Below are 22,858 nucleotides of genomic sequence, written 5' to 3'. Positions count from 1 at the left end.
TAAAGGTTACTCATAATGAATGTCTGCTTTATTACTTCAACCAGATAGCACAGAAAACAGGAAACACTAACAGCGAATACTGTTCATATATGTGTTAGGAGCTCTAGCTATTTTGGGAGTGAATCTTTATTCATGAAAGGATGTAACTTTATTCACACAATTTTTTAATCTAAATTAAAACACTATCTGGCAAAATATTACTTATAAAAATGTAAATGACAATCAACCTCAGATGTGGCAAGCCCACCCAGAGTGACAACCCAGGGACATCTGTGCAATGAAAATTAAAAAAAAAAAAAAAAAAGAGGGGGAGAGAGAGGAAATACATGGTGCACAGCGACATTTCCTTCAGATTTCTGAGAGCTGCTTTTGAACACAAAGCTGTGGCAAAGGCTGAGCCCCCCCCCCCCCCCCAGCCCACTCTGGGAACCCTGCAGCTCTCCAAACACAGACAGGATGCCAAACTGGCCACCTACCAACACCACGCTACTAGGGCAAGAAAATAGCCCCGGGGCAGGCACAGGCCTTGCCACGCTACCAGGGCAAGAAAATAGCCCCGGGTCAGGCACAGGCCTTGCCCGACGCAGCCTGCGCGGCCAGGCCACGCACGTGAAAAAGGGAGTAACTCCCAAGAAGGCAGGAGAGGGGCTTAACGGTCAGGCGCTGTCAAAAGCGGCAGCCAGCGGTGCCTGTGCCCTCGTTTGCCGCCTTGCCTCGAGCACTCACTTCTCGAGCCTTCCTCCGCGACGCGGAGGGCCTTCAGGGGCCAGTGAGGCCGTGCTGCCGCCGCGCCGCGCCGCGGCCAGCGGCGCACCTTCCCCGGGCCCCGCCTCCAACCGCCTCTAACCGCCGCCACCGGCCGCTCGCAGGGCGCGGGCGGCGCGCGGCGCTCCTGACCTCCAGGGGGCGCTCACGCCTGGCTGCGAGAGAAGGAGCGAGCGGCGCCTGGCCCCTCCCGCTTGCTCGCCGGGGAGAACGGTTACCTGGCAACGCCAACGAGCCGGCGGAGACCGTTGGCGCGGGAGAGGCGGTGCGGGCGGGCGCGCGCGCGCGCCGGGCGAGATGCCGCGAGGGGCCGGATCTAGTGAGTCTCGTCCGCGCGGGCCGGGCGAGAGGCGGCTCGGGCGGGCGCTGCCGCCCCTGGCCGCGCCCGGGGCGTTTTGCAGCCTGAAGGCATTGCAGCGTCATCACGCCCTCGCACAGTGGCGTCACCACAAACTATGATGTCACTATCACAAAAGGGCACAAGCATGCATCACAGCCGTGAGGTCGCCAGTACACTGCCGTGGCCCTCATCCTAGTTACCCCGGGTGGCGTGGGACGGGTATGGGCCAAAGCAGCCTCCTGTGGAGGGCACAGCTGTGGTAGGAGTGAAAAAAGTCAGGAAGATAAGCTGTACTGGAATTAAAGGATATCCCTACGGCGACCCAGGGTCAGCCGTCGCGCCTCGACAGGAGCGGTGGCGACAAAAGTCCCCCACCGGTCCCTGTTTCGTGCCTGTTGCTTTGCCTCGTTCAAAGCAGCATCCATCCACCTGCTCCTAGCCGCAGCCTGGGCGCCGTCCCCGCAGACTTTCCAGCCCCTAATGCACCTGCCTATAATCCTGCCCCGAGCCAGGAAGGACACTAGGGCTCAAAACATCAGGAACAGGAGAGCAACGAGCTCCAACGCCCGTCCTCGGCGCCCACTGGGGAGGATGAACTGCCGCCGCCTTCCCTTGTTGGGGCCGAGCCAGATTTGCACGAGCTGTTCCTGCCAGCCCCAGGCTCTGTTAACTGTAGAAGTGCCGCTTTTTATTTTCAGGCAGGCGTACAATAGAAGCAGAAGATCAAATTCACCCGCAAACAGCGCTGAAAGTAAGCTGATTTGAGTCCAGCTACCCAAAACATCGGCGGTTGAAGTTCCCTCTTTCTGTGGCTGATTCAGACTGGGGCAGCGTGACTGGATACAAGGGGAGTCTTAGCCAGCAGCGTTTCCACCTGGGGTATTTAGTGTGCTGATGGATGTGCCTATTGCAATGGCTGAAACACTGCTGACAGTCTGGCCTGTACCAAACTTTACCAGAGCAGCAAGAGCAGCTCAGGCTACCAGTTAAAGGTGCCTTATCTCATGTTCTCAACACCAGCTACAGCAAAGTGTTAATTCCCAGTATTCACAGACTTCTCCAGTTTAAAACTAGTCTCTTTTTCATTGTTCAGTGAATATGAGTTGGTTGATATGAATATAAATACAGTGACTGTTTGTTTCAATAGACTTCTAATACCATACACTAGGAGCTGTCATTCTTTATTGGTATTTTCCAGTAAGAAATCTAATTTGCTGAAGAATGTTGAAATTGATAACATACTGACAAACAACAGTTTCCCTTTAAATAATGATGAGCAAAGTTTGGTTTTTTTAATGCCAGCATGGTTGTATAAATGAGGTATGTATGTGATGTACAGTGTTTCTTTACCTGCCCTTTTTCTCATGTGCTTGTTGGGAGTTCTCTTCCAAAGCAGAACACGTGGAAAGCTAGACATAGTTGGCCATATGCACATGCTTATTCCATTAGCGGAGATTTTCACCGAGTTTGTGAATTCCTATCACCTCATAATGATTCCTACACGCACACACACAAACACAAAAGTTCTTGGATCTTTGTAAGGAATTTGCAAGATTTGCTTTAAACACGTAAGTCATTAGAGCTTATCTTTGCTAAGTTGTTGATAACAGAGAGTAACAGGATTCCCAATTTCTAATCCTATAGTCAGCCCAACTTTCTTATGTTATCCAAACCAGTACACCTCAGTCTATCCTTGAAAGATGATTTCTGCTGTAACAGCATTCTTTGTGATGTAAATAACAGGCCATGAAGAACTATGCTGAAATTCTCTGGTACTGCAAGTCGGTTACTAAATGTCTACTGAAAAACCATTCGATGAACTCCCACCAACTCAGCCTGGATGAAAACAATTTTTAAACTGGAAAAGAAACACAAGTGTAACCAAGAAAATATCCTAACTCATCTCAATATTTTAAAAAACTCAAAACCACCTACCAATTCTCTGACATTTATTTTATATATTGCAGATTCTTCAGCAACAGCTGGAATCCTTTAAGACTCTTCGGCAACAGATTCTGGAGAATGTTAACATGGTAAAAGTGGACTCCAATACTCTTAAAATAAAGATAAAGCCTCCTCCTGAGATTTTAGATACTGCCATAGGTATTTTAACCAAGATCTAAAGTTATTTTTAATTAGGTACATTAACTATGTGTTTAATCATCTGTTAATCCTAAAATAGCTGATAAAATAATCCACTTGTAGGTTCTTGTAGTTTCCTAATCATAATATTATTTGGGGGCTTACAAAGACTATCGAAAAATAAGAAAAACCTAGGAGAAAGAAACTGAGTGGGGAAAAACAGAAAAGGATTAGATAGCCTTTATATCACTATAAACTCAAGAAAGCTCTGTTGTTTTCAAAGAACTTAATTCCACTTTATGTCACTGTCAGTAGACAGCAGAACCTGCTCCACTGTTCCAAACTGCCATGTTTCACAAAACGCTAGGCCAGCCTTTCAGGAGCATTTTTCTGCCATCATCGTATCTCTTTCTTTATATAGAAATGAAAGGTCTGATGCTGGAAGGACATTTAACTTTACATATTCTTGGTTATACACAATTCCATATTCCTGCAACACCTCCGTTTAGTCTCTCTCTCCTAAGAAAGAACTTATTGATTAATAGGACATTTTCCAAAAATTAAATATTTTACATTTAAAATTTTTTTTTCCAATCTCAATCTTTTCCAGGTACAGTCTGAAATCAGTGAGATACTAAATAAAAATATAATTGAAATGAAAACTCCACTGTGTAGCTCAGACGAGACACTGATGATTAGCACACCAAATGATGTGTATCTGGTACGTTTACCGGTTTTTACCTACAAACAAATTACTCTTTAAAGACGTTGCTGGGCTGTGGGCTTTGAGAGTTGCATGTTTTCTGTAAAAACATAACCCAAGGGATATCATGGAGAGAAAAAAAAAATAGTATCTTCTCCCTGAAGCTTTTCTCTAGTACAACTTTGCCATAATTCTGCAACAAAATAGTTCTCAAAGTCTTCACTACAAATACAGCCATGGGAAGACCTACGTATACTGTTCTTCCCCTTCCCCCACTATGATTAAAGCTCAGTTTCTTTTCTGCACAGACAAGACTTCACCTAATCTTCCAAAAATTCACTTGGATTATATTCAATAGACATGGAACGCAATACAAAGAGTATAGGGAGACAGATTAGGGAGTCAAGGAAGAGAAAGGAGGAGATGGAATAAATTTTATCCTCCTCCTATGAAATTCAGCATAAACCCTACTTTTTCTGCATATTTAGTGTGAACTCCAGTTATCCCTTATTTCACAGGGACAGGGATGATAAAACAATTATTTGGAACTACAGTCTGTTAGCTCTCGTAGGTCATCTCTCCTCTGTTTGAAATACACCTAAAAAACTTAAGATGCTTATTCAGTGTTTTGGGCCTACTTCAAAGCCCAATATTAAATGAAGTGGGGCATATGATAACTTCTTATTTTTGTTGCTCACCTCTGCTTCTCTTTTTTTAATGACAAATAGGTACGTGACATTGGCAGATAAACTGTACGAGTCTTGATTGATGTGGCCTTAATAACAATTTAGTTGTCTTATGCTTTCAGTACTGCAATTTATTAATTTTTTGTTTAACCATTCTTACAGCATAAGAGATTTTGTACTTTTGTTTTTTATTTTGTGGGGTAGCCTGCAGAAAATCCTGAATCACCATTTTCTATGAAAAACGTTCATCATGATCAACGACCCTGTACTGATGAGCGTGTGGAAGCAAATTCCAATACTGGAAATACAGTCAGTGATATAAAATTTTCACATAGTATTTCACTGAAAACCATAGCAACTGGAAAGGTAGAAAATTCTGAAGATCTAATCGGAAACACAACAATACTTGCACTAAAAAATGAATATAAATGCCATTTGCTCCCTGGTGCTGAACTGGAGACAGAACATTTGAATGCTGCCCATGGAAAGGTAATCTTGAATGAATCTAAACTTTCCATACTTTCTCCCAAATACGGCAAAGAATCTTATGTAGCAGACAACATTAACTATCTTAACAAGTCATTGAAACAAGAATTTCACAAGTCAGTCAGTAATGATTCCGATTTGTTAGAACATAATACAGAAAAATCTGGCTTTTTATGCAGAGAAAAATTAGACATAAAATCAAAAGAAAATGCAGAAACTGCAGGCTCTTTAGATGGATCACATATTGTTCCGGTGTCACTTAAAGAAAGTGGCCTACATTTTGATCCAGAATTTTATGAAGACCCTAAATGTGTCAACACATGGGGTTCTTCTATAACAGTATGCAATGAACAAGCAGAATCTGAAAGCAAAAATGGACATAAAGAGATTAGAAGCAATTACAGTGAAGGTGACAGATTCCAGGTTAATTTTCTTTCCAAAATGGTGAAAGATGACTTAATAATGCTTGATCATAAAGAGCATGTAGAAAAAGAAGAACAACTGAATATTTTAAATCAAAAACTAATGAGGCTTGGAAGTCAGAAATTCAGTGAAAGCAAAGTAGCCTGTGAATATGAAGGGAAAACTGAAGCGTTGCAGAAGTCCCTGAAAAATTCGGAACATTTGCAAAACAGAGTACATGATCTTGAGAATGAAAATTTAATTCTCAAGAACAAAGTGAAACCTCTTAATGTTACCATACAGTCTTTGAAAGGAAAAATATCAAAATATGATAAGCAAATTCAGGATTTAGCTGAAGAAAAGAAAAGGATGCAAAGCCAGTTAGCTAAATCAGAAGACGACAGCAAGGAACGTATTAAGGAAGTAAAGAAGTTGTTAAGAAAATGTAAAGAACTCCAGAATCAGAAAAAAATCCTTGAGGAAGAGAGGAATCAACTCTACAATGGAAGCCAACATACAATGCAGGCACTGCATGATTTTCCAATTAAGAACCAGAAAGTAGAGGAAGAGATGACTGTTGTTACCTGTGAAAAAGAAAGGCTCAAGGCAATGCTAGAGTCCTTGCAAGAGAAATGTTCCATGTTACAGGAAGCAAACAAAAAACTTGAAGTGGACACCTCCCATCTTATGAAAGAAAAGAATTCCCTAGAGGGAGAGCTTGAAAGAAATCAGAGCGAAATACAGCAAATGAAAGAAAAAGAAACTGCAACAAAATCTGAACTGGAGACCCTTCTTCAGTTAATGCAGACACTGGAAGACAAAAAACTTAACCTTGAAATGACCCTGCAGGAATGTTCTAATACTAAACAGATGCTGCAGAAGGACTTTGAGAAAGTCCAGTCAGATAAAGCTTGTACAGAAAAGAAACTGATGACTCAACTCAGAAATGCAAAAGCAGATATTGATCTTTTAAAATCTAATTTGACCAATGCGGACAGAGAATGTGAGAGGTTATCAACGGCAATAACTAATGTCACGGAGGAAAATCAGTTACTTAAGAAAGAGCTTCAGGAATACAGACAAGGAGCTTCCAAATACGAAAGTGACATTAGGAAACTGACTGAGGAACGCCTGCTATTAGAAAATCATCTGCGGACTGTTGAAAATGAGAGAGATGTATTACAGTTTGAATTCCGCCATCTGCATAAGGATTATGCTTATCTCCGGGGCCGAGCTACGGCTCTAGTCCGTGGGCAGAGGAAGCCTGGTTACAGTTCTGGCATCAAGCAAGATTACTGTTGCTCGGAATATTCCACTGAAATTTGCAAAGAAACTTCTGATCCAAAATATACAGCTTTGGAATGCCATTCACAAGGTATGAGCTTTATTTTGCAGTATCTCATTAGCAATCTTTTTGTTCTCTAACTTCACTGAACATCATTTGTCATCCTCATCTGGTTTTTCTGGTAAGACTATTACCAGCACTGTATATTACTTCAGGTTTTAACTAGGAAAATTATAGATTTGGTTATTGTTATTGTTAAGTCTGATGCCAGCTTAAGAATACCTTATTAAGGAAAAAGAGATTTCTGAAAGAGATTCTACAGAACGTCTGTATTCTTGTAAAACAAAACTACCACGAGGGTTTGCTCCAGTGCATACAAAAAGTTTGGGAAGTTTTCCATTTGAATGCAGTGAGCTCTAGGTTGATCTCTAAATGCAATAATTCTTGGGTATGGGTTTTTTCTGTTAGTATCCTGAAGTGTCTCCAGAAAACAGTTTCTCCCACCTTTTAAAGAAAGAAACTGCTTTTCTTTTCCAGGTATTTCCTGTTAATCTACAACAGGCTCTTGCTTCAAAGAAATTGTAATAAACATTTTTCTTTTAAATGTTATAATACTGATGTCCAGTCACTTCCATGTGTTTTGTGATGTCCTAAAAAGAAGTTATCAATTCTTGTGAAGCTTCACAACAGGGAATTTCTTGTCTACTTTTTTAGATACGTGGCTGAATTCCACAGATTCACAAGAGGAGATCCTTACACAACAGAAGTGGGCTACAGAAATTTAACTGTGACAGTTTACAGCAGATGGAATTGTGTCCCTAAGGTTTCAGACTCAGAAAAGAGCCTTATAACCCTCTAGCTGAACATTTTAATACACCCCACAAACATTTCACTAGTAACTTCTGCAAGAAGTCCTAACTTGAATTCAGCTTCTGTTTACCTTTGTTTTAGATGACACATAACACTGGCCTATGTTTAATCAACACAAGGTATATTTCTTCTCTAACAGGCTGGACAGGTTTTTTTGTTTTGTTTTGTTTTCCCCAAATTAAGCTCCATACATTTTAATCAATTTCCAGTATTCCAATTTTGTTAGGGAGTGAAAAGATTACTGAAATACAAAAGAAACTAGAAGAGGAAGAGTTACGAGAAGAGAAGAGGCAGAGGGATGTAAAGAAAAACTACAGTGCAGACTTCATCAGCTGTACTACATCTGCGATCAGAAAGGCAGAGCTCAGAATAGCAGTCAGGAGGAAGTACAGCACATTTCAATCTGCGTAGGAATGCCGACTCTAGAAAGTTCACCAGGGAACAACGCTGGCATGTTTTCCTGATACGCTACATAAAGGTAACACTAAAGTACCTGGGGTCACCACAAGCATCATTATCTAGTACATGGTGTAAACAAGGAAGGAAGGAACTCTATCTTAGGTTTTGGATAGAGAAAACATCACAAATATTATATAAATTAATATTTAAAATATTGCTGGGTCCCATTATCTCAGAGTAAGGGGATTTATGCCTGAATAAGTACTGGAAGACCTGGCCTTTTATTAAGCACACAAACAAACAAAAAAAGGATTTTCACTGATTCCAGGGATTGTGAAATCCAGTATGGGGTTTCTTTAACAACTATTACTCCAAGAATACTCTACAGTGGTGAGATAAATCCTTAATAAAAGTGAATACAGAAATGTTGCCTTCCTGTAATAACTTGGACACGTAGATGCTGAGTATTTTTGAATGTTTTTAATAAATTAGCTCTGATTCATAAGAAGAAATTTCTTGGACCTCATACAAAGCCTGACAAAAATAACTACGATGTAGGTAAGGTGTATGTTTGGGGTTGCAGTTCCATCTAGAAAGAAGCTATTTTGAAAGAGAGTTGAGATTGTTAGGCTCCTTCCATGTACACAAAGTGAAGTTTAGCTGCTGTTGGGGAATATGGCAGCACTTACAGTTGTCAGGAGGACTGCTAAATAGATGCTGGTAAATAGAGATTACTCCCATCATAAAGGACTGCTTGTGGTCAGATTTTGAACAGTGCTTGGTAGTGGTCATTTTGAAAAGCTCATCATAACTAAAAGATATTTCTTAAGACAGTTATTACACAAACATAGATGCAATAGGGTTGAGACAAACATCAAGTTTTATTTCTTCCAAAGGGAAGGAGTGACTTTAGTTTCACTATGGGCAACATGTAACTTATTTGGTTAATATATATATTGATGCTCACTTTAATAGATGTGCTCTTTCCTCCACTGAAATATGTAGTAACTTTAAAAACTAAATTACACATTATAAGGTTTTGTAAAAATATATTTCAGAAACCCTGTTAAGCTATAAGATGCAAAAATAGCTTAACTTATATAAAAATATAACCTTGGACTTAATACATAATTTTAAATTATTTATTTTAGATTTAGATCTACAAACAAAAGACTATTCTCAAAAATTAAACAGACTGAATTGCCCTAGATGCCTGAATTTCACTTTTCCAATTTTTTTTTTTATTTGTTTCAAATGCTGACTAGCAATCATATTAAGAGTTTACAGAGTCTAAAAAGTGTAGCCTTTATTTCACTGTTTGTACCTAGTTTGATGTCAGGCGTACAGTCTTGTAATTCATTACATTTAATGATCTGAAAAATAAACGAAGAGAAACTTTTGTTAGATTTGTGTAGAATATCCTTGTACAAAAAACTGTTTGTAAAAAATGAAAAACAAGCCTACCCCTAGTCCTATAATTAGATTTAATGGCTTGAATCCTTGAGAAGGCCCATTGATTTCAATAGAGCTCTGCATGAGAGCAAGAATCCACACTGGCAAACCTAATTGTAGCATTAAGGTCTGAATATCAGAAGATATTCAACTTTCTATTGGAAAGAACATATAGAATTGTAATTCAGGAGGAAGCAGATGTTTTGAAAAAGTATTTCCCACCACATTTCTTAAACTCTAGGAGCTGAGTTTCACACCCATAATAAATGCAGTTCACAATTCTCATTCCATTAAATTTAAGAAAATAAAGCAAAAAAATACATTCTTGGAAACTGTGAGGAGGAAAATAGTAGTGGAGAATTTTAAATACTAGTTTTAATTTCTCTCTGTGGAAATTCAGTTGGATTTGTGAATTTGTTCTGCCTTTACAAATATTTTAAATGAGCCCGTAAGTATTGTATCTGCAAGCACATAGTGATTCTTCAGTCACCTGCCTTTCAATTTTAAGACCTACTTCACATACAAGCTTTTTTTTTTTTCCCCCTCCAAAAAAAGTATTTAATTTGGAAACATGATCATTTAATCAGTTGGTAAAATAATAATTTGAACAATTACACTGATAAAGGCTACTCAATCAGTATACCATTATTTTTTCCTTTTAATAGCTTAAAAGGACTAGTGTGTGCATGGAAGGTTTTACCGTCTTGCATCAGTGATGCTAGTTACCAATGGTTTTGCTGTACCTATCTTCTTATTTTCAGTTAGTAATAAAAGGCAATGTGGAGTGATATGTAGCTTCTGTTTTGGCCTTTTCGGTGTAAATAAAAACTTCAAACTGTCTCTGCAACTTAAAAGGTGATTATGCAAATTCAGATACACGGTGAAATAATGAAATTAAACAGACCATGTATTTTTTAGCCTTCATATATCATAATGTAAAAGCCAAATCACAGATGTGAAACAGATTCCGCTAAAACAGTTTTTTTTCAAATACTAATCAAATACTCCTAAAATATTTCATGTTACTGCTGCGTATGCAAAAGAATGCAAACAAAAAAACAGAACCCACACACATACATCTATAGTTAGCTCTTCTACATGCAAGTCTTAGAAGTCTGTATTTGAAAGTGCTTTCTCTAAATAACTCTAAAGAGTAGTCTTGATTATTTGCTTGAATTATAATAGAAGTAAACAGAGAAAATAAGTTTATTCTAAATGTAAGTTATATCTCACTAAGATTAAAAAGTAATGAACTATGCGCTTACATACACCTATATACACATACATTCTGTACTATAACTATACTATTCCTTGCTAAAGGAATTTTAACATTACACAGTGATATGTTTATAGTTAGCATTACTTCTTTGAATATCATGGTTTCAAAAGCTTCTCAGGCTTAGGTTACCTAGTATTCTATTTGCCAGCAGAGGGAGCCAATTATATTCTATAAACATGGAGGAAAACAAAAACAAATTTTGTTTTTAACACAGAACATTCTAGTTCCTTTTTCGTTTAGCGAGTCAGAAAATATTTCAAAACTTATTTTAACACTTTTGAAGGTCACTAGGATACATACAGCCTTTTAAAGTAAGGCTGTACAAATTTGAAATCTGAATTTACAAAAGAGAGCAGGATTACATCTTGAAAGCCAACTTCCCCATTCATATCTTATCCTTTCAATAATAATTAGTTTCTCATAAGGGAAAGAAAACCTAATTACTGTAATATAAATTTAATGAATTAGTTTTAAAAGATTCAATTACTTTGGACAGTAATAAACAGCTGTGCTAAGGACTTTTGGCTGACAGCATACACGAAACATGAACTTAAAGTGGCTTACCTTGTGACATTTAAAGTCATTATGCTTGTAATAGGTCTGCTTTTTGGTCCAGGAGGAGGATGAAAAATCTGTCCGCCTTTATTAGTTGTGACTGCTTTAGATTTTTTAATTACATAGGGGTCAGCAGAATGGCTTGGATAAGGATCAAATGTGCCTCCCTTCATGCCCCCTGGCTGAAAAAAAAAAAAAAAAGAAACTTTTCAAAGTGTCAATCTATAACATAATTGAGTTAATTAAAATATTTTTCATGCAAAAATAAGCACGACTACTGCATAGCAGACTGCATCACCTAACATATAAAAAACAGAAACCACATACTGCTTAAACTTGCATCAGAAACTCTTAGGAAAAATTTAGTAATTATATTGATGACTGCTTGATTTAAAACATTCTTTTATAAGTCTCCTGATTTATGAAGAAAAGGTCGCTGAAGTGTGATGGAAAAAGTAAAAACATAGCCACAGCATAATAGTTCATTTTAGTGGGTTAAAAATGGAATTGTTAAGTCTATTAGTTCACTATAACAACCCCATGTCCAGAACAAGTTTACAGAGTGTTACAAAAGGAAAGGCTTGGGCATTATTATCAATGTATTTTCTGACCTATAGGATTGAACAGAGCATTGGCTTTTCCTGTAACATCATGCCCAGTAGTACTACAACAGTGGAAAATTTTAGTTGAAAGGTCTGTAGAGACCGTCTTAATTCTGTGCTGCAATCCCCTAGTAGGGCTAAATGCCAGAGTCTGTTCAGAGTCTGCACTCCTGAAAAGTGCAACATAAGTGATGCAATAAATCAGTTGAAACAAGTGAAGACATTTTCCCATAAGAATTTATATAGCAAAGAGGGAATGTGCAGTAGCCTCAGAAGCACATACAATTTAAATAGTCAGGGACAGTATATACAGCGTGAAGGATGAAGAGCCAGGAGTAGGACCAGCAGCATTGTTAGCCAGAGGACAGGCTGAGTTTTCAGCAGCTGACTGTTTGGAATAGATCAGCATTCCTAAAGATCTCAGCTGCCTCATCTGTAGATGAGGCTGAACACTGCACAATGTATGCATAAGCACTCTTGCTGCCTCTTTCTGAATACTTATATTTTCATCACTGGCATCATCTTCCTAAGATGAATCAAGGTCAATCAAATCAGTCACGGATGAAGGACAGAATAATCGGAAAATGGTGGCTGGCAGAGCACAGTACTAAACAATTGCAAATGGAACTCCAAAATGAAGAGCAGAAAAGTGACAGACTGAAGAGGTGTTACTCTATTAGGTATTTAGAGTCATTTAAGAGAGATATCTACGTATCTTAAACCCGTTTCAAAATGACATTAAGATTTAGCCTAAGCTGTATGGTGTCTTAGTATCTCATCTCAAAAAAAGTAGATCAAGAAACATAAAGGACATGAAGAATACGTATTTTTCTTGTTTTATATAATGCAAGAATCCCCACTTAGATTTTAAGAAATAACAATACTAAGTAACTGGACTAATGAAGGATGATTTCCTTTGCATCATCTGTTCCTACATATCCCCTCACAGTAATTCCAGGCTTCGTTTCTTATGTCTCCCCAAGCCCTCCCACCTATATTTATTCCCATCCCTCCACTCCTTTTCTCCTAACTACTCAAGAGGTAGCAAATTTGAAGCTGATTCCAAATCTGTATCTGCTGGTAGACAAATACGAGTTTATTTTGCAGCCTTTCCCTGAGACTCCCTTCTGCTGAGTCTTTCTGCTCCTTCTGGCCGTGCATTCCTATGACGCTTCTAGGATCTTTGTCTAAATAGGCTGAGAGTAATCAACAGGTTCAAAAATGATACAGAAGCAACTGATAGAGGGAGTCCAAAATAGAAGCACATTTCATTTTGCAACAGTAATCCGGCTTTACTGTCATTGATTGCATAACCTTCCACTTTGCATCTTTTTTCCTGCCATTATGCAGTCAATTGCTGTATGTTAACAACACTATGCAGATTTTTAAAGAGAAACACTTTTCAAGCTACTTAAAACTGGCTGTCGGTCCTCTTTGGTATTAGGTTAGGTCAAACAGCATTTCATTGCTATGTAAACTGAAAACAAAGTAAACTAAAGAGTACCTCTTGTATTTTCCCCGGTAAGAAAGTAATAGCAAAACCAAACATTGAGTTCTGTCTTTATGTACTCTAAGCAAAGCTTTTAGCAGGAAATGCCTGAATAGTTAGTTTCCTTTTGTATCTGGTAGCTACAAAATAAACTAACCTTTTTAGCAGGAGAACTTGGTTTAAAAGGAGGTGCAATTTTCTTCTCTGGAGGTTGTTTCTTCACTGGTGGCAAAGGTTGGTCACTAAAATAGGGATTCATGTCAAAATACTCCCGTGGATAGAGATTTAACTTGAAAGGCCCTCCTTTAACCAAACGCCGATGTTCCTCTCGTGCTTTCTGTAAAAGAAGTACTTTGAGAAAAATAATCTTGAGCATTTTTATTGCTTATTATTCACATAGGAGAAAAATAAAAAGCATTTAAATTCAGTCTTGGAGAACGCTCACTGTAACTTTCTTTGCTATTTTATACACCCACCGTGTATAACAGAACAGAGACATTGACCAGGAAGCACAACAATCACTAGGATATTATGGCAGGAAAATGCTTGGAAAAGCACTGTACATTTAAGATGCATCTAACCATACTGTGTACCTGTATCTTGGGCATGCACGTGTACATACACGCTTGAAAATCCTGCTTCCACACATCCCAACTGCATACAACCCTGGCCATACTGCCACTACATTTATGTGGGCTTAATGATATCTGAAAACATCTCCCACACTCTGAGCACCTCATCAAGTTGAGTTCCTCTAAGAATTGGTTCATTTTAACATGGGAGTTGTTGACTATTCTTCCTAGATTCCATTTTTAAATGAAATAGGCTAAAACTAACATTACAAACAATTAGAAGGTGTATGACATGTATCATTAGTAATACAGTATCACTGTGGTGATTCATGCTAATGTCTCAGAGCACTCTAATTCCCTATCATTCTCTCTGCCCAGATCATAAGAAACAATCCTGCATCCCTCTTTTCTCAGTGCTTCTCACTATCGGCACTGGATGCTTAATTTTGACTCTGAGTTTGCCTCAGGTGCAGGTAACCAAGTTGCTTCTTCCGATCTTGTTTTTATCGCAGACCAACAAATATCCATCTGCTGCCATTTCTCACTACAAATGATGAAGATACATGGGTTAACTAAAATCAGTGCAAGCAAGTTTAGTAGCTTTCTTAGATTTATCATCTTATGTGGTAAAAAGGAATAGTTTTGTTCTTATACAGCATCTAGCATAATAAGGCCCTATTCTACTTATAACAAGGTAGAAGTAGTATTGTTGTTCTTGCCATTGGAGTTATTTGGTCATTATTACAACTGTTGTTTAAGGTCTCTAATAAATAAAAAATTAAGGTCAAGTCCTGAATGGTGGGACTTGGGCAGGATATTCCCTGTTGTCTAAGAGGAAAAATCGTAAGTTAACGATAACCAATTTTGTTTACAGGTTGACGATTAATTTGTTTTCCTCCCCCTACTTTCTAAATAAACACTGGTCACTCCAAGCAAAGAAAACACCACAGGGAAGAAAAAGTTCATGGAAATTGTAATAAATAATCATTGCACTAATATGTAATAAAGACAAATATTTTTACCTTTGCATCTATTCTTCCTGCTTCATACACTTCAGGTGCATGAGGATATTGTTCACCTATGGTAACATTTACATATCTGTAAAAAGAAAATGAATGAATAAGAAGTTAAAAAAAAAAAAAAAACAAAAAACAAAATCAGGAAACATATCATAAAATACTTGAAAAGTCACCCATATCCAGTTCCTTTCTTTCCTGGATTAGTATAAAAATTCTTTCCAGGAGCTGTATATTTTTCTTTGGCTTTCAGTTGCGCACTGAAGTATGCATACGGACCTCCTATGGTTCCATAATAGCTGCCCAGTCCACATCTAAAAATAGCAAATAAACACATTAATTAATGCTTTGCAAATATTTTGAGCTTTCCAGATCCAGTGTGCTAAAATGATGCTAAGTACAAAACCCAAACAAATAACATCTCAAGAAATAAATATAAGACTTCACTTCATATCCACTGTGCATGGATCCATTACTACAGCAATTCTGTGTACAGCATTATGGACACAGAAGAAACAGATGGCAGCAAAGATGAAGTTTTGAGTTTCCTTAATAACACAGATAGGCCTAACAAAATTTGACTTTTGCTTTTGTTTCAGTTTTGCCCCAAAAAGACAAAGGAACATTGGTAGACACTGATTCACAAACAATACAAATACATACTCACAGTTCACCGCAAACATACTGGATTGACAGCCATCCAGAGCAATAGGTTCAACAGAGTTGGTGCTTGATGATAAGAGGGTGGTCTTGCCCACAAGTTTACAGAGAACAGTAATTTAATGTCCTTATGATAATGGAATGGCAGGCCACATGGGTTACCTGTCTGAGAGATTTTTTTTTTTTCCTGGACATGGCTGGTGATGTTAAGGACTGGCTATCTTTCTGTCTTGTCACAGAAGGAGAGTAGAGAGAGGCACAACTCACTTCGGAGAAACACCTCAGCCTGTAATGCTGCAGGAGTTCACAGACTGTTTTTTAAAGATCAACCTGAAAATCAGCATCTGTTGGTAGTGTACGATGTTCTCTCAAAGTACACAGTCATATAGCCACCAAAGGATAAAAGGACCAAGACAAATAAACTGATGAAATAGCTGGAATGGCAATTTTGTCCACTAAGCTGCAGCTACAGAGGTCAAAAAAGCCCATAAATAACAAAATTTGGGTAAACTGACAATGCACAGACAAACTTCATCTTGGCATTTCCTAGCTTTTAAGTGCTTTGCAAACTTCGTGATATTCTTTAAATGTCGCCTTTGCATGTAGCTTTTTATATACCAGTAACATAATGACAGGGTACAGGCAAATGAAGAAAATAAAGGCCCAGACTTCAGTCACATCTGCAGCACATGGCATCTTTGCAACCTCTGAATTTGCAGCCAATAACAAATCTGGCTCCAATGTAAGCAAAAGATTTCCAAGAGCTGCTTATCGTTCAGGCAGCCAAGAATAACAGTGGTGATACGGCTCCACTCTAATTCCTTAGTTACACTGGGAGCCAGTTTTGGACATAGGAAACCTATAATCACTCTCCATAATTGCTTGAGGATTTCATTAATAAGACAGTCTAACCACCTTTCCAGCCTCTGCTTTGTGCTACTCTGCCAGTACAGATTTAGGAGAGGATAAAGAACCTGTCCTAAAGTTCATATCTAGAAGAACTCAGGAGCCTTACAACAAGCAAAAGAGCGTGAGCTGCTGTACCCGGAGCCAACAAGAGTGATTGTGGAGACGATCTGTGGAGGAGGGCGCCTTGGCAGGTCTTTGTTGTAAGCAACTCAGTGAAGAGAGCAGGACTCCCACAGTTCAACTCAGAACCCAGAAAGTGAACAGGACTGACATCAACTGACATGAAATTGAAATTAGTGCCTAGGTGTTTCTGGCAGCTAACTCCTACTACATCATTTGGTTGCTATAGAAGATAAGTTGTAGTTGAAAAACTTTTGAACATTGGGCTCATCCATTTTCTTTTCCATCGAAAATAGCGCGCACACATCCAAGCAAGCTCACGCATGCTTTCTTACTTTCATATTAATAACTAAGATGTTTCTGTAACGTATGACAGAAGATAGCTAATCCTTGCTCCCTGAAATATAACTACACAAAATACACAAGAGGTACACTCCAAACTTTCCAAATGCAAAGCTGTAGAAAGATGTGACTAAATTTAACCATAAGACTATAAAAACCAGGCCCTGTACATATACTTAATCCTCTTGCAGTAGCTACAAGAACAAGAATGTATAGTTGTAGATGAATAACTCATCTCTGTTTCTTGCGTATGAATGAGATATTTGAAATAAATTGCATCGGCATCATTTTGTCATGCAATTAATGTGCAAATAGCAAAGACATTTACTTGAATATTATTCTTCATATACGCCTTAGCTCTGTAACATCTTCTGATCATCCTAAGATTATCAGTATTTTTTCTAGCAAAAAGATAACACATATGGATTCTGTAAGAGGCAAAAACCCACACCTAGTTAATAGCCCATTTTCCTGATGCTTTTGCAATTATATACTATCTCTATTTTGGCTCAGAAGTGGAAGGGAGAAGATACTGTATCTGACAAGGGCCAACAGACTCCCTCCTAAACTAAAACGAAATATTCATTTATTAATTATCTACACCCTTTTCCCACATCCATCTTCATTTTCATTGAAAATAAAAAGCTAAAAGGTGAGAAAGCTGTTCACAGCAGCAGACAGATACATAAACCCATAGATCAAACCAAGCACCAGGAACTGATTTCTATGAGCATCCAGCCTTCCCTTATCTCCAATTATGTGTTGCTACTCATAGTTATTCACTCAGTACTGTGATCAGCACTGTATCATACATATCTTTCCAAAAGAATAATATCATACTCCCACTACAGGTTTTATTATTTACTGGTGAAAAGTTATCTTTAACGTACAGGAAAGAAAAATATTTAAACATTTTCACAACACTTACGGCAATTTGTCTCCATTACTGGGAAGGAAAGCTCTGCCCAAATTTTTCTTTGATTCTGCCAATCTATAGCGCCTCCTTAGCTGAACAGGATTTGAGTAGGCTTCACCATCGAAAATCCTCACAAACTGAGGCTCAAAATAACCTGCCTGAAGAGCTGACAATGTTTTGGTCCCCCCAGGTAACATCTGTCTGTTCTTGCTTGCAGCTTCATTAAAAGGGCCTTTAAAAAAGTAAGCACTGTAAACAATCATTTGATGCCATTGTTTCTCTTAGCCTACATTCAAAAATGAAGTTCTGCATCTGGGTGGTTCAAAGCGCTTGTAATGCAGTACACAGTGTTTCACTTGTAAATCATATGTTGCAACTAGGTGTGTTTGAAAGAGAACACTACCGGAAGGTATTCACAGTATCCAGTTTTAGCTTTAATGCCTACACTTGCTTTATAAGCAATGGAGCTTGGTTACATTACACTGGTGGTTCAGAGCTGGAGCAGAAGCCCATTTATGCACTACCAGTAATACTTCAGAGAAGCATCTCTTGCCCATCAATTATAGAGGGAGACCAAGTAGCCTAGTTAAGCGCCTTCAGTTGGGTGTTCTGAATCCACAGCAGCTGAGTGTAGTAGAAGTGATGGGCTGCTAATTTGGTTCTGGTGGACCTGTTCATCACTGACAAAACATCACAGCAGAAATATCTGTACTGAGAAGGCAGTGTTATTTTGTGGTACTGCTTCAAAGGGGCTACTGAGGGTCAAAGTCTGTCACCTTACTATTTACATAAATTATCTTTCTCAATGAGTAATCCTATTGAACAACAATAAGAACAAAAGAATCTATTCAAAAGAAAAAAAAGGTGAAGGGGAACTCGCACATAAGTCAGATCAGAACACACAAAAATTGCGGCACAAAATTAAAAATGACAGTGTAATTTTATAACAGAAAACCTGCTGAGAGAGCACTCAAAGGAAAAGATTGTTTTTCACAACAGCACAGTCCCTTGTAATTTGCAGATAATTTTTAGGATATATATTTCTTTTTAAAATTAATTTTGATGAATCTACTATGCATACGTATTTTTCAGTTTTGCAGTGGATTTTTCCTTTCTTCAGTATAGTATTTCAGCATATCAAGCATTTCGCTGAAAACCAATCTGAGGAAAGAATATGTTTGAAAAGGCAGTTGCCTCCAAAAGAAAATTAAGTCTTTCTGAAAGCAGATGGATACCAGAGGTATTCCTATGGTTAAATAGCGATTGAAATTAGATGTACTTACGCATATAATGTGATACATATCTATCTCCAATGGTAATATAACCCATTTCACTGAAGAGGCCAATCCTCTCCATATCACTTTTTCCATCTGCAGGCATGGTTGGATCTGTGTGACAGCACACTGCACCAAAAAAGGTAGAATTCTTCTCGTTCTCCTGTTCCACTATGAACGGCTATAAAAAGTCAACACCTGCGAACAAAAAAAAAAAAAATTTAACTATTTAAAGTAAAATGCATGGAATTTTGGTTAAAAAATGCTACCAATAAATGTAATCTGAGGAAAGTGGTTGGCAGCTTTGGGGCTCACAGGACAAATGAACTATGTGGAATTTAGACAGCATTATAATATTTCTTTTACTAAACAAATTAAAAGTATCAGAGAGAGAAAATCAAATTTGTTTGTAATAAAAGTGGTGCAACTCTTACTGAAGTTACATAGTTTGGGTCAAAATTTTAAAATCTGTATCTTCAGAGTATTAAGGTCAGAGTTTTTGGTGGCATTAATAGCTATTAACAAAATACGCCAAGCAGTCTCCCTCTTCATCTAGTGGGTGATTTCTAGCAATGGTTTTCACTCACTTTCTAATAATAGCATAGAAGGACAGGATATAGACAAGTCTGATGTAAACTATAACAGTGGAACTTGGAAGCCTTTTAAGCGCAATCTAAGATCTGTTCATGGTAAATACCTCCAATTGCTTGTTTATTTTAATGCAAATAACTTACAGTAAACTTGAGCTTTTCCTCATCATCACCCTCGTTTGGGCCTGACAAAACTAAGGGAAACGCATAGTCAACAAGGCTAAGGAACTCAGAGAGACTTGGATACAGGATAGGTTTAGCACTAAAATTACTAGGGATCTGACTCACACAATGAAAACTAGTGAAAATAGGAATCAGAATCAGCTGGAGGAAGAACTGCCTTGAGAAGGAAGCTAACAATACGTGGTGAATTCACTGGGGATGGAAATTACAACAGAGGAAGCGGTTAACCAGCTAGGAAAGCTGGTTCTTGAAAGTCATGAAGTGTAAGAATTGCTAAAAAATTATGACTGTGCAAATGTTATAAAACAAATAGCTGTAGTTTTTCTATCCTTACAGCTGATGGGAGAACAAGGAAGTTAAGTCATTATAGTGGAATATGGATTAAAGACGTTGCAGGTAAAGTCCCATATAGTATTAGTTATGGGGACAAAGGCAAGATGGAAATGACTAAGGTAGGAAAAAAAAAACTCAGAGAGATTACTATCAGACTCTAGCTGTACCTGGCATGTGGGGTGCCAGAGTAGAAAAGTGGCAGCAGCACAGCACTGGACATATATAAAATACTGATGCTAGAACATGGTGTATGATGGAAGGGGCAGAAGCATTCTTCTCACACTCAGCACACAGGACCCGACAAGACAAGCAGTATGCAAAAGTTTAAGAAACTGTCTGAAGCGTTTATTTTTTTTTTTGCAACATGGGGAGGTTCACATAAAGACAATGTAAAATGTGATATATGTTCATCAGTTAAATAATGCTTGACTAAACTCCATATTCTTCCTTAACTGTTGGTAGAACTACAAATTGGGTAAGGAACTGCACTAAAGTACAGGCAACAACAAATGAGGCTGGAAGAAGAGATGAGAGCCCACCCTTGGAAACCCCTGGAGTTTGCTGTTACGAAACTACGTGGCATTATCAGTGACAAGGATAGGAATAATGTATTGAAAATAAATAGACCAGGAATGAAATTCTGCAGTGCAAAATAAAGGTTACTGATTTAGGGATTAATGGGAAGAATGTCTACTGTAATCTCAGCAGTTTGGAGAGAAGAAACGAGGCAGACTAGCCTAACTGTGCATTAGCAATATTGCGTAGCAACCGACAGGTAAGTACGATCCTGAAGAGTCTTGCAAGGAACGTCTGGGTAAGGTGAGGAAGTATTAATACCTTGCTACCACCAAGCGACAAAACATAAGCTAGAGTATTACATGAAATTCTGGTGGCCCAAGTTAAAGGAAAAGCAACTCAAAACAGACCCCGTGTAGTTTAGCAAAGCAAAAGCCTGACATGGCATAACTGCCCTCACAGACGTCTGAGGAGGAAAAGGGGTTAATCATGCTGACAGGCAACGGTGGCACACAACGAACAGTACAACAGGCCACTAGTAAATTTGGGCTGGAGATCAGAAGGGCTCCTAATCTTGACAGTGAGGAGATACCAGAGGAACTCCTCGATAAAAGTAGGGCAGCAGAAAAAGCAACTACTGCCGAGGCGAAGTTTGGGTTACTCGTGAAAGGGGCGCAGCCGTGAGAGCAGAAACCGAGGTAAGCCTTCATCCTTGAGAAGGACACCAAGAGCACATCTGTTTAGAGAGAGCGACACAGACAACGCGAAGCCACAAGCGAGGAAGACGCACGGATATGACACGGCGCACATGACCAGCGCTTCTCACGCCACCGTGCGCAGGCACGGCCGCGGGCTCCTCCCTCACACAGGCTACGAAAAGCCGGTGGACAAGCAGGGAACCGCGCGGCCCCGCCGCACATACTCGCCGGAGCCGGTGCCTCGCTCGCAGGAGGGCGGCGGCAGCAACGGCTCGGCTGAGGGGAGCGCCGCCATCGCCCGCCACCCTCCCTCAGCGCCCGTTGCCCAGGAGCCGGGAAAGCCCAACAAGGCGAGCAGGTGATTCTTCCTTCCCCCCCCTCCGGCTTCCTACAGTGGTACGGCCCAAGCGGACTGCGGCTGCGCAACACCCCTAAGAGCGGGGGAGGGTTACCCTCCTTCGTCTCCCCACCTACGCAGCCACACGCAGCCGGGCGCCAGTCACGTGACCGACAATTTCCACCCCCCCCCGGGCTCCGCGGAGGTGGGAGGGGGAATAGGCCAGGTCCCCGCCTAGGGGCGGGAGTGCGCGTGCGCGAGGAGGATGCGGCCGGGCTCGCCCGCCAGCGCGGCGCTGACGGACGTGGTGAGCCCGCGCTTCCCCCCCACCCCCCACCCCAGGGCTCCGCGGGTCGGGTGGGGGAGGGGGCCGGCCTCGCGGCGGGGGGCGGGCAGGGCAGGGCAGGCCGGCTACTTCCCGCCCCCCCTCCCCCCACCCGACGTGGGGCTGGGGGAGAGCTCTATGGCAACCGGCCCCGCGGCCGGCCGTTGCTGGGCGGGGGGGGGGGGGGGCCGGGGCGTTCGGGCGCTCAAGGGCGCCGTCGGCACGGCGCCGGGCCGGGGCCAGGCCGGGTCGCGCAGGGCAGCGGCGCCTCCTGAGCCGCCGCCTTCGCCCTCTCTTCACGGCAGCCCGTCGTCGGCTGTTGCCCTGAGCGGTAACGTCTTGCTGTTTTTTTAACGGATTTCTCCCTGCGTGATTGGAAGCGGGGAAGCCCTCATGGCTGCCGACGTCATCCGCTGACAGGCACCTGTCAAAAACGAGTATTTTCTTTGTATGCCGAATTCTCTTTATTATTCCCCTTTCGGAACTCATTCGTGAGCTTCATGCTTAGGTTGCGATCGTTCAGATACAAACATCTTCCAGCTCGGCGTAGGCACATTCCCGTGCAGGATCCCTTTGAGTTGAGAGACTCCACCGCAACCTCTCTTAAAACACCGCTAAACCCCTAAACTCCACTAAACCCTTCGGGGTGACGTTTCCCGTGTCATGAAATGC

General features: G+C 40.2%; 3 protein-coding genes and 1 long non-coding RNA gene across 11 annotated transcripts in view; 2 read left to right on the top strand and 2 right to left on the bottom strand.

Annotated features, from left to right (window-relative positions):
- The window catches only part of LOC104145244 (uncharacterized), a 59,065-nt gene extending 57,992 nt beyond the window's left edge, over positions 1 to 1,073 (bottom strand). The window contains exon 1 of the long non-coding RNA XR_011141040.1: positions 984 to 1,073. This is a non-coding gene — a long non-coding RNA (uncharacterized lncRNA). The remainder of the gene's footprint in view (positions 1 to 983) is intronic.
- A 177-nt stretch (positions 1,074 to 1,250) lies between these two features.
- CCDC110 (coiled-coil domain containing 110) lies at positions 1,251 to 10,310 on the top strand. Its single transcript, XM_068941054.1, has 6 exons — positions 1,251 to 1,275; positions 1,804 to 1,856; positions 3,073 to 3,138; positions 3,798 to 3,908; positions 4,781 to 6,839; positions 7,464 to 10,310. The coding sequence occupies exons 1-6, from the start codon at positions 1,251 to 1,253 to the stop codon at positions 7,532 to 7,534; spliced, it is 2,385 nt and encodes a 794-aa protein (XP_068797155.1). The 3' UTR covers positions 7,535 to 10,310.
- On the bottom strand, positions 8,496 to 21,883 carry CFAP96 (cilia and flagella associated protein 96). Of its 5 annotated transcripts, XR_011141039.1 has the most exons (9): positions 21,749 to 21,883; positions 19,214 to 19,402; positions 17,943 to 18,162; positions 15,160 to 15,297; positions 14,990 to 15,065; positions 13,553 to 13,732; positions 11,314 to 11,486; positions 9,483 to 9,625; positions 8,504 to 9,391 (listed from the first exon to the last, which is right to left on the bottom strand). XR_011141039.1 is itself a non-coding variant. In XM_068942684.1 (8 exons), exons 2-8 carry the CDS (start codon positions 19,308 to 19,310, stop codon positions 9,343 to 9,345), a joined length of 933 nt encoding a protein of 310 aa, XP_068798785.1. In that variant the 5' UTR covers positions 19,311 to 19,402; positions 21,749 to 21,883; the 3' UTR covers positions 8,496 to 9,342. The 5 variants fall into 5 exon arrangements, 4 of the variants coding, with proteins under 4 accessions (XP_068798785.1, XP_068798787.1, XP_009674962.1 ...); XM_068942684.1 differs by lacking the exon at positions 9,483 to 9,625 and having other exon boundaries at positions 8,496 to 9,391; XM_068942686.1 differs by having other exon boundaries at positions 8,504 to 9,625.
- UFSP2 (UFM1 specific peptidase 2) overlaps positions 21,690 to 22,858 on the top strand; it is a 17,167-nt gene continuing 15,998 nt past the window's right edge. For 2 of the 4 annotated variants that reach the window (XR_011141038.1, XR_011141037.1), the window contains exon 1: positions 22,034 to 22,168. Coding sequence is in view for 1 of the 4 variants with exons in the window: in XM_068942681.1 (XP_068798782.1) it covers positions 22,127 to 22,168 (42 nt within the window). In the remaining 3 variants the exon portion in view is untranslated. Of the gene's footprint in view, positions 21,883 to 22,004; positions 22,169 to 22,858 lie in introns of those variants that run through there. The other 2 variants (XM_068942682.1, XM_068942681.1) reach the window with 2 other exon arrangements.

Source organism: Struthio camelus, chromosome 4 (assembly GCF_040807025.1).
Source record: "Struthio camelus isolate bStrCam1 chromosome 4, bStrCam1.hap1, whole genome shotgun sequence".
NCBI lineage: Eukaryota > Metazoa > Chordata > Aves > Struthioniformes > Struthionidae > Struthio > Struthio camelus.
Note: the sequence above shows the minus strand (reverse complement) of the source record. Positions and strands in the feature narration are given on the sequence as shown.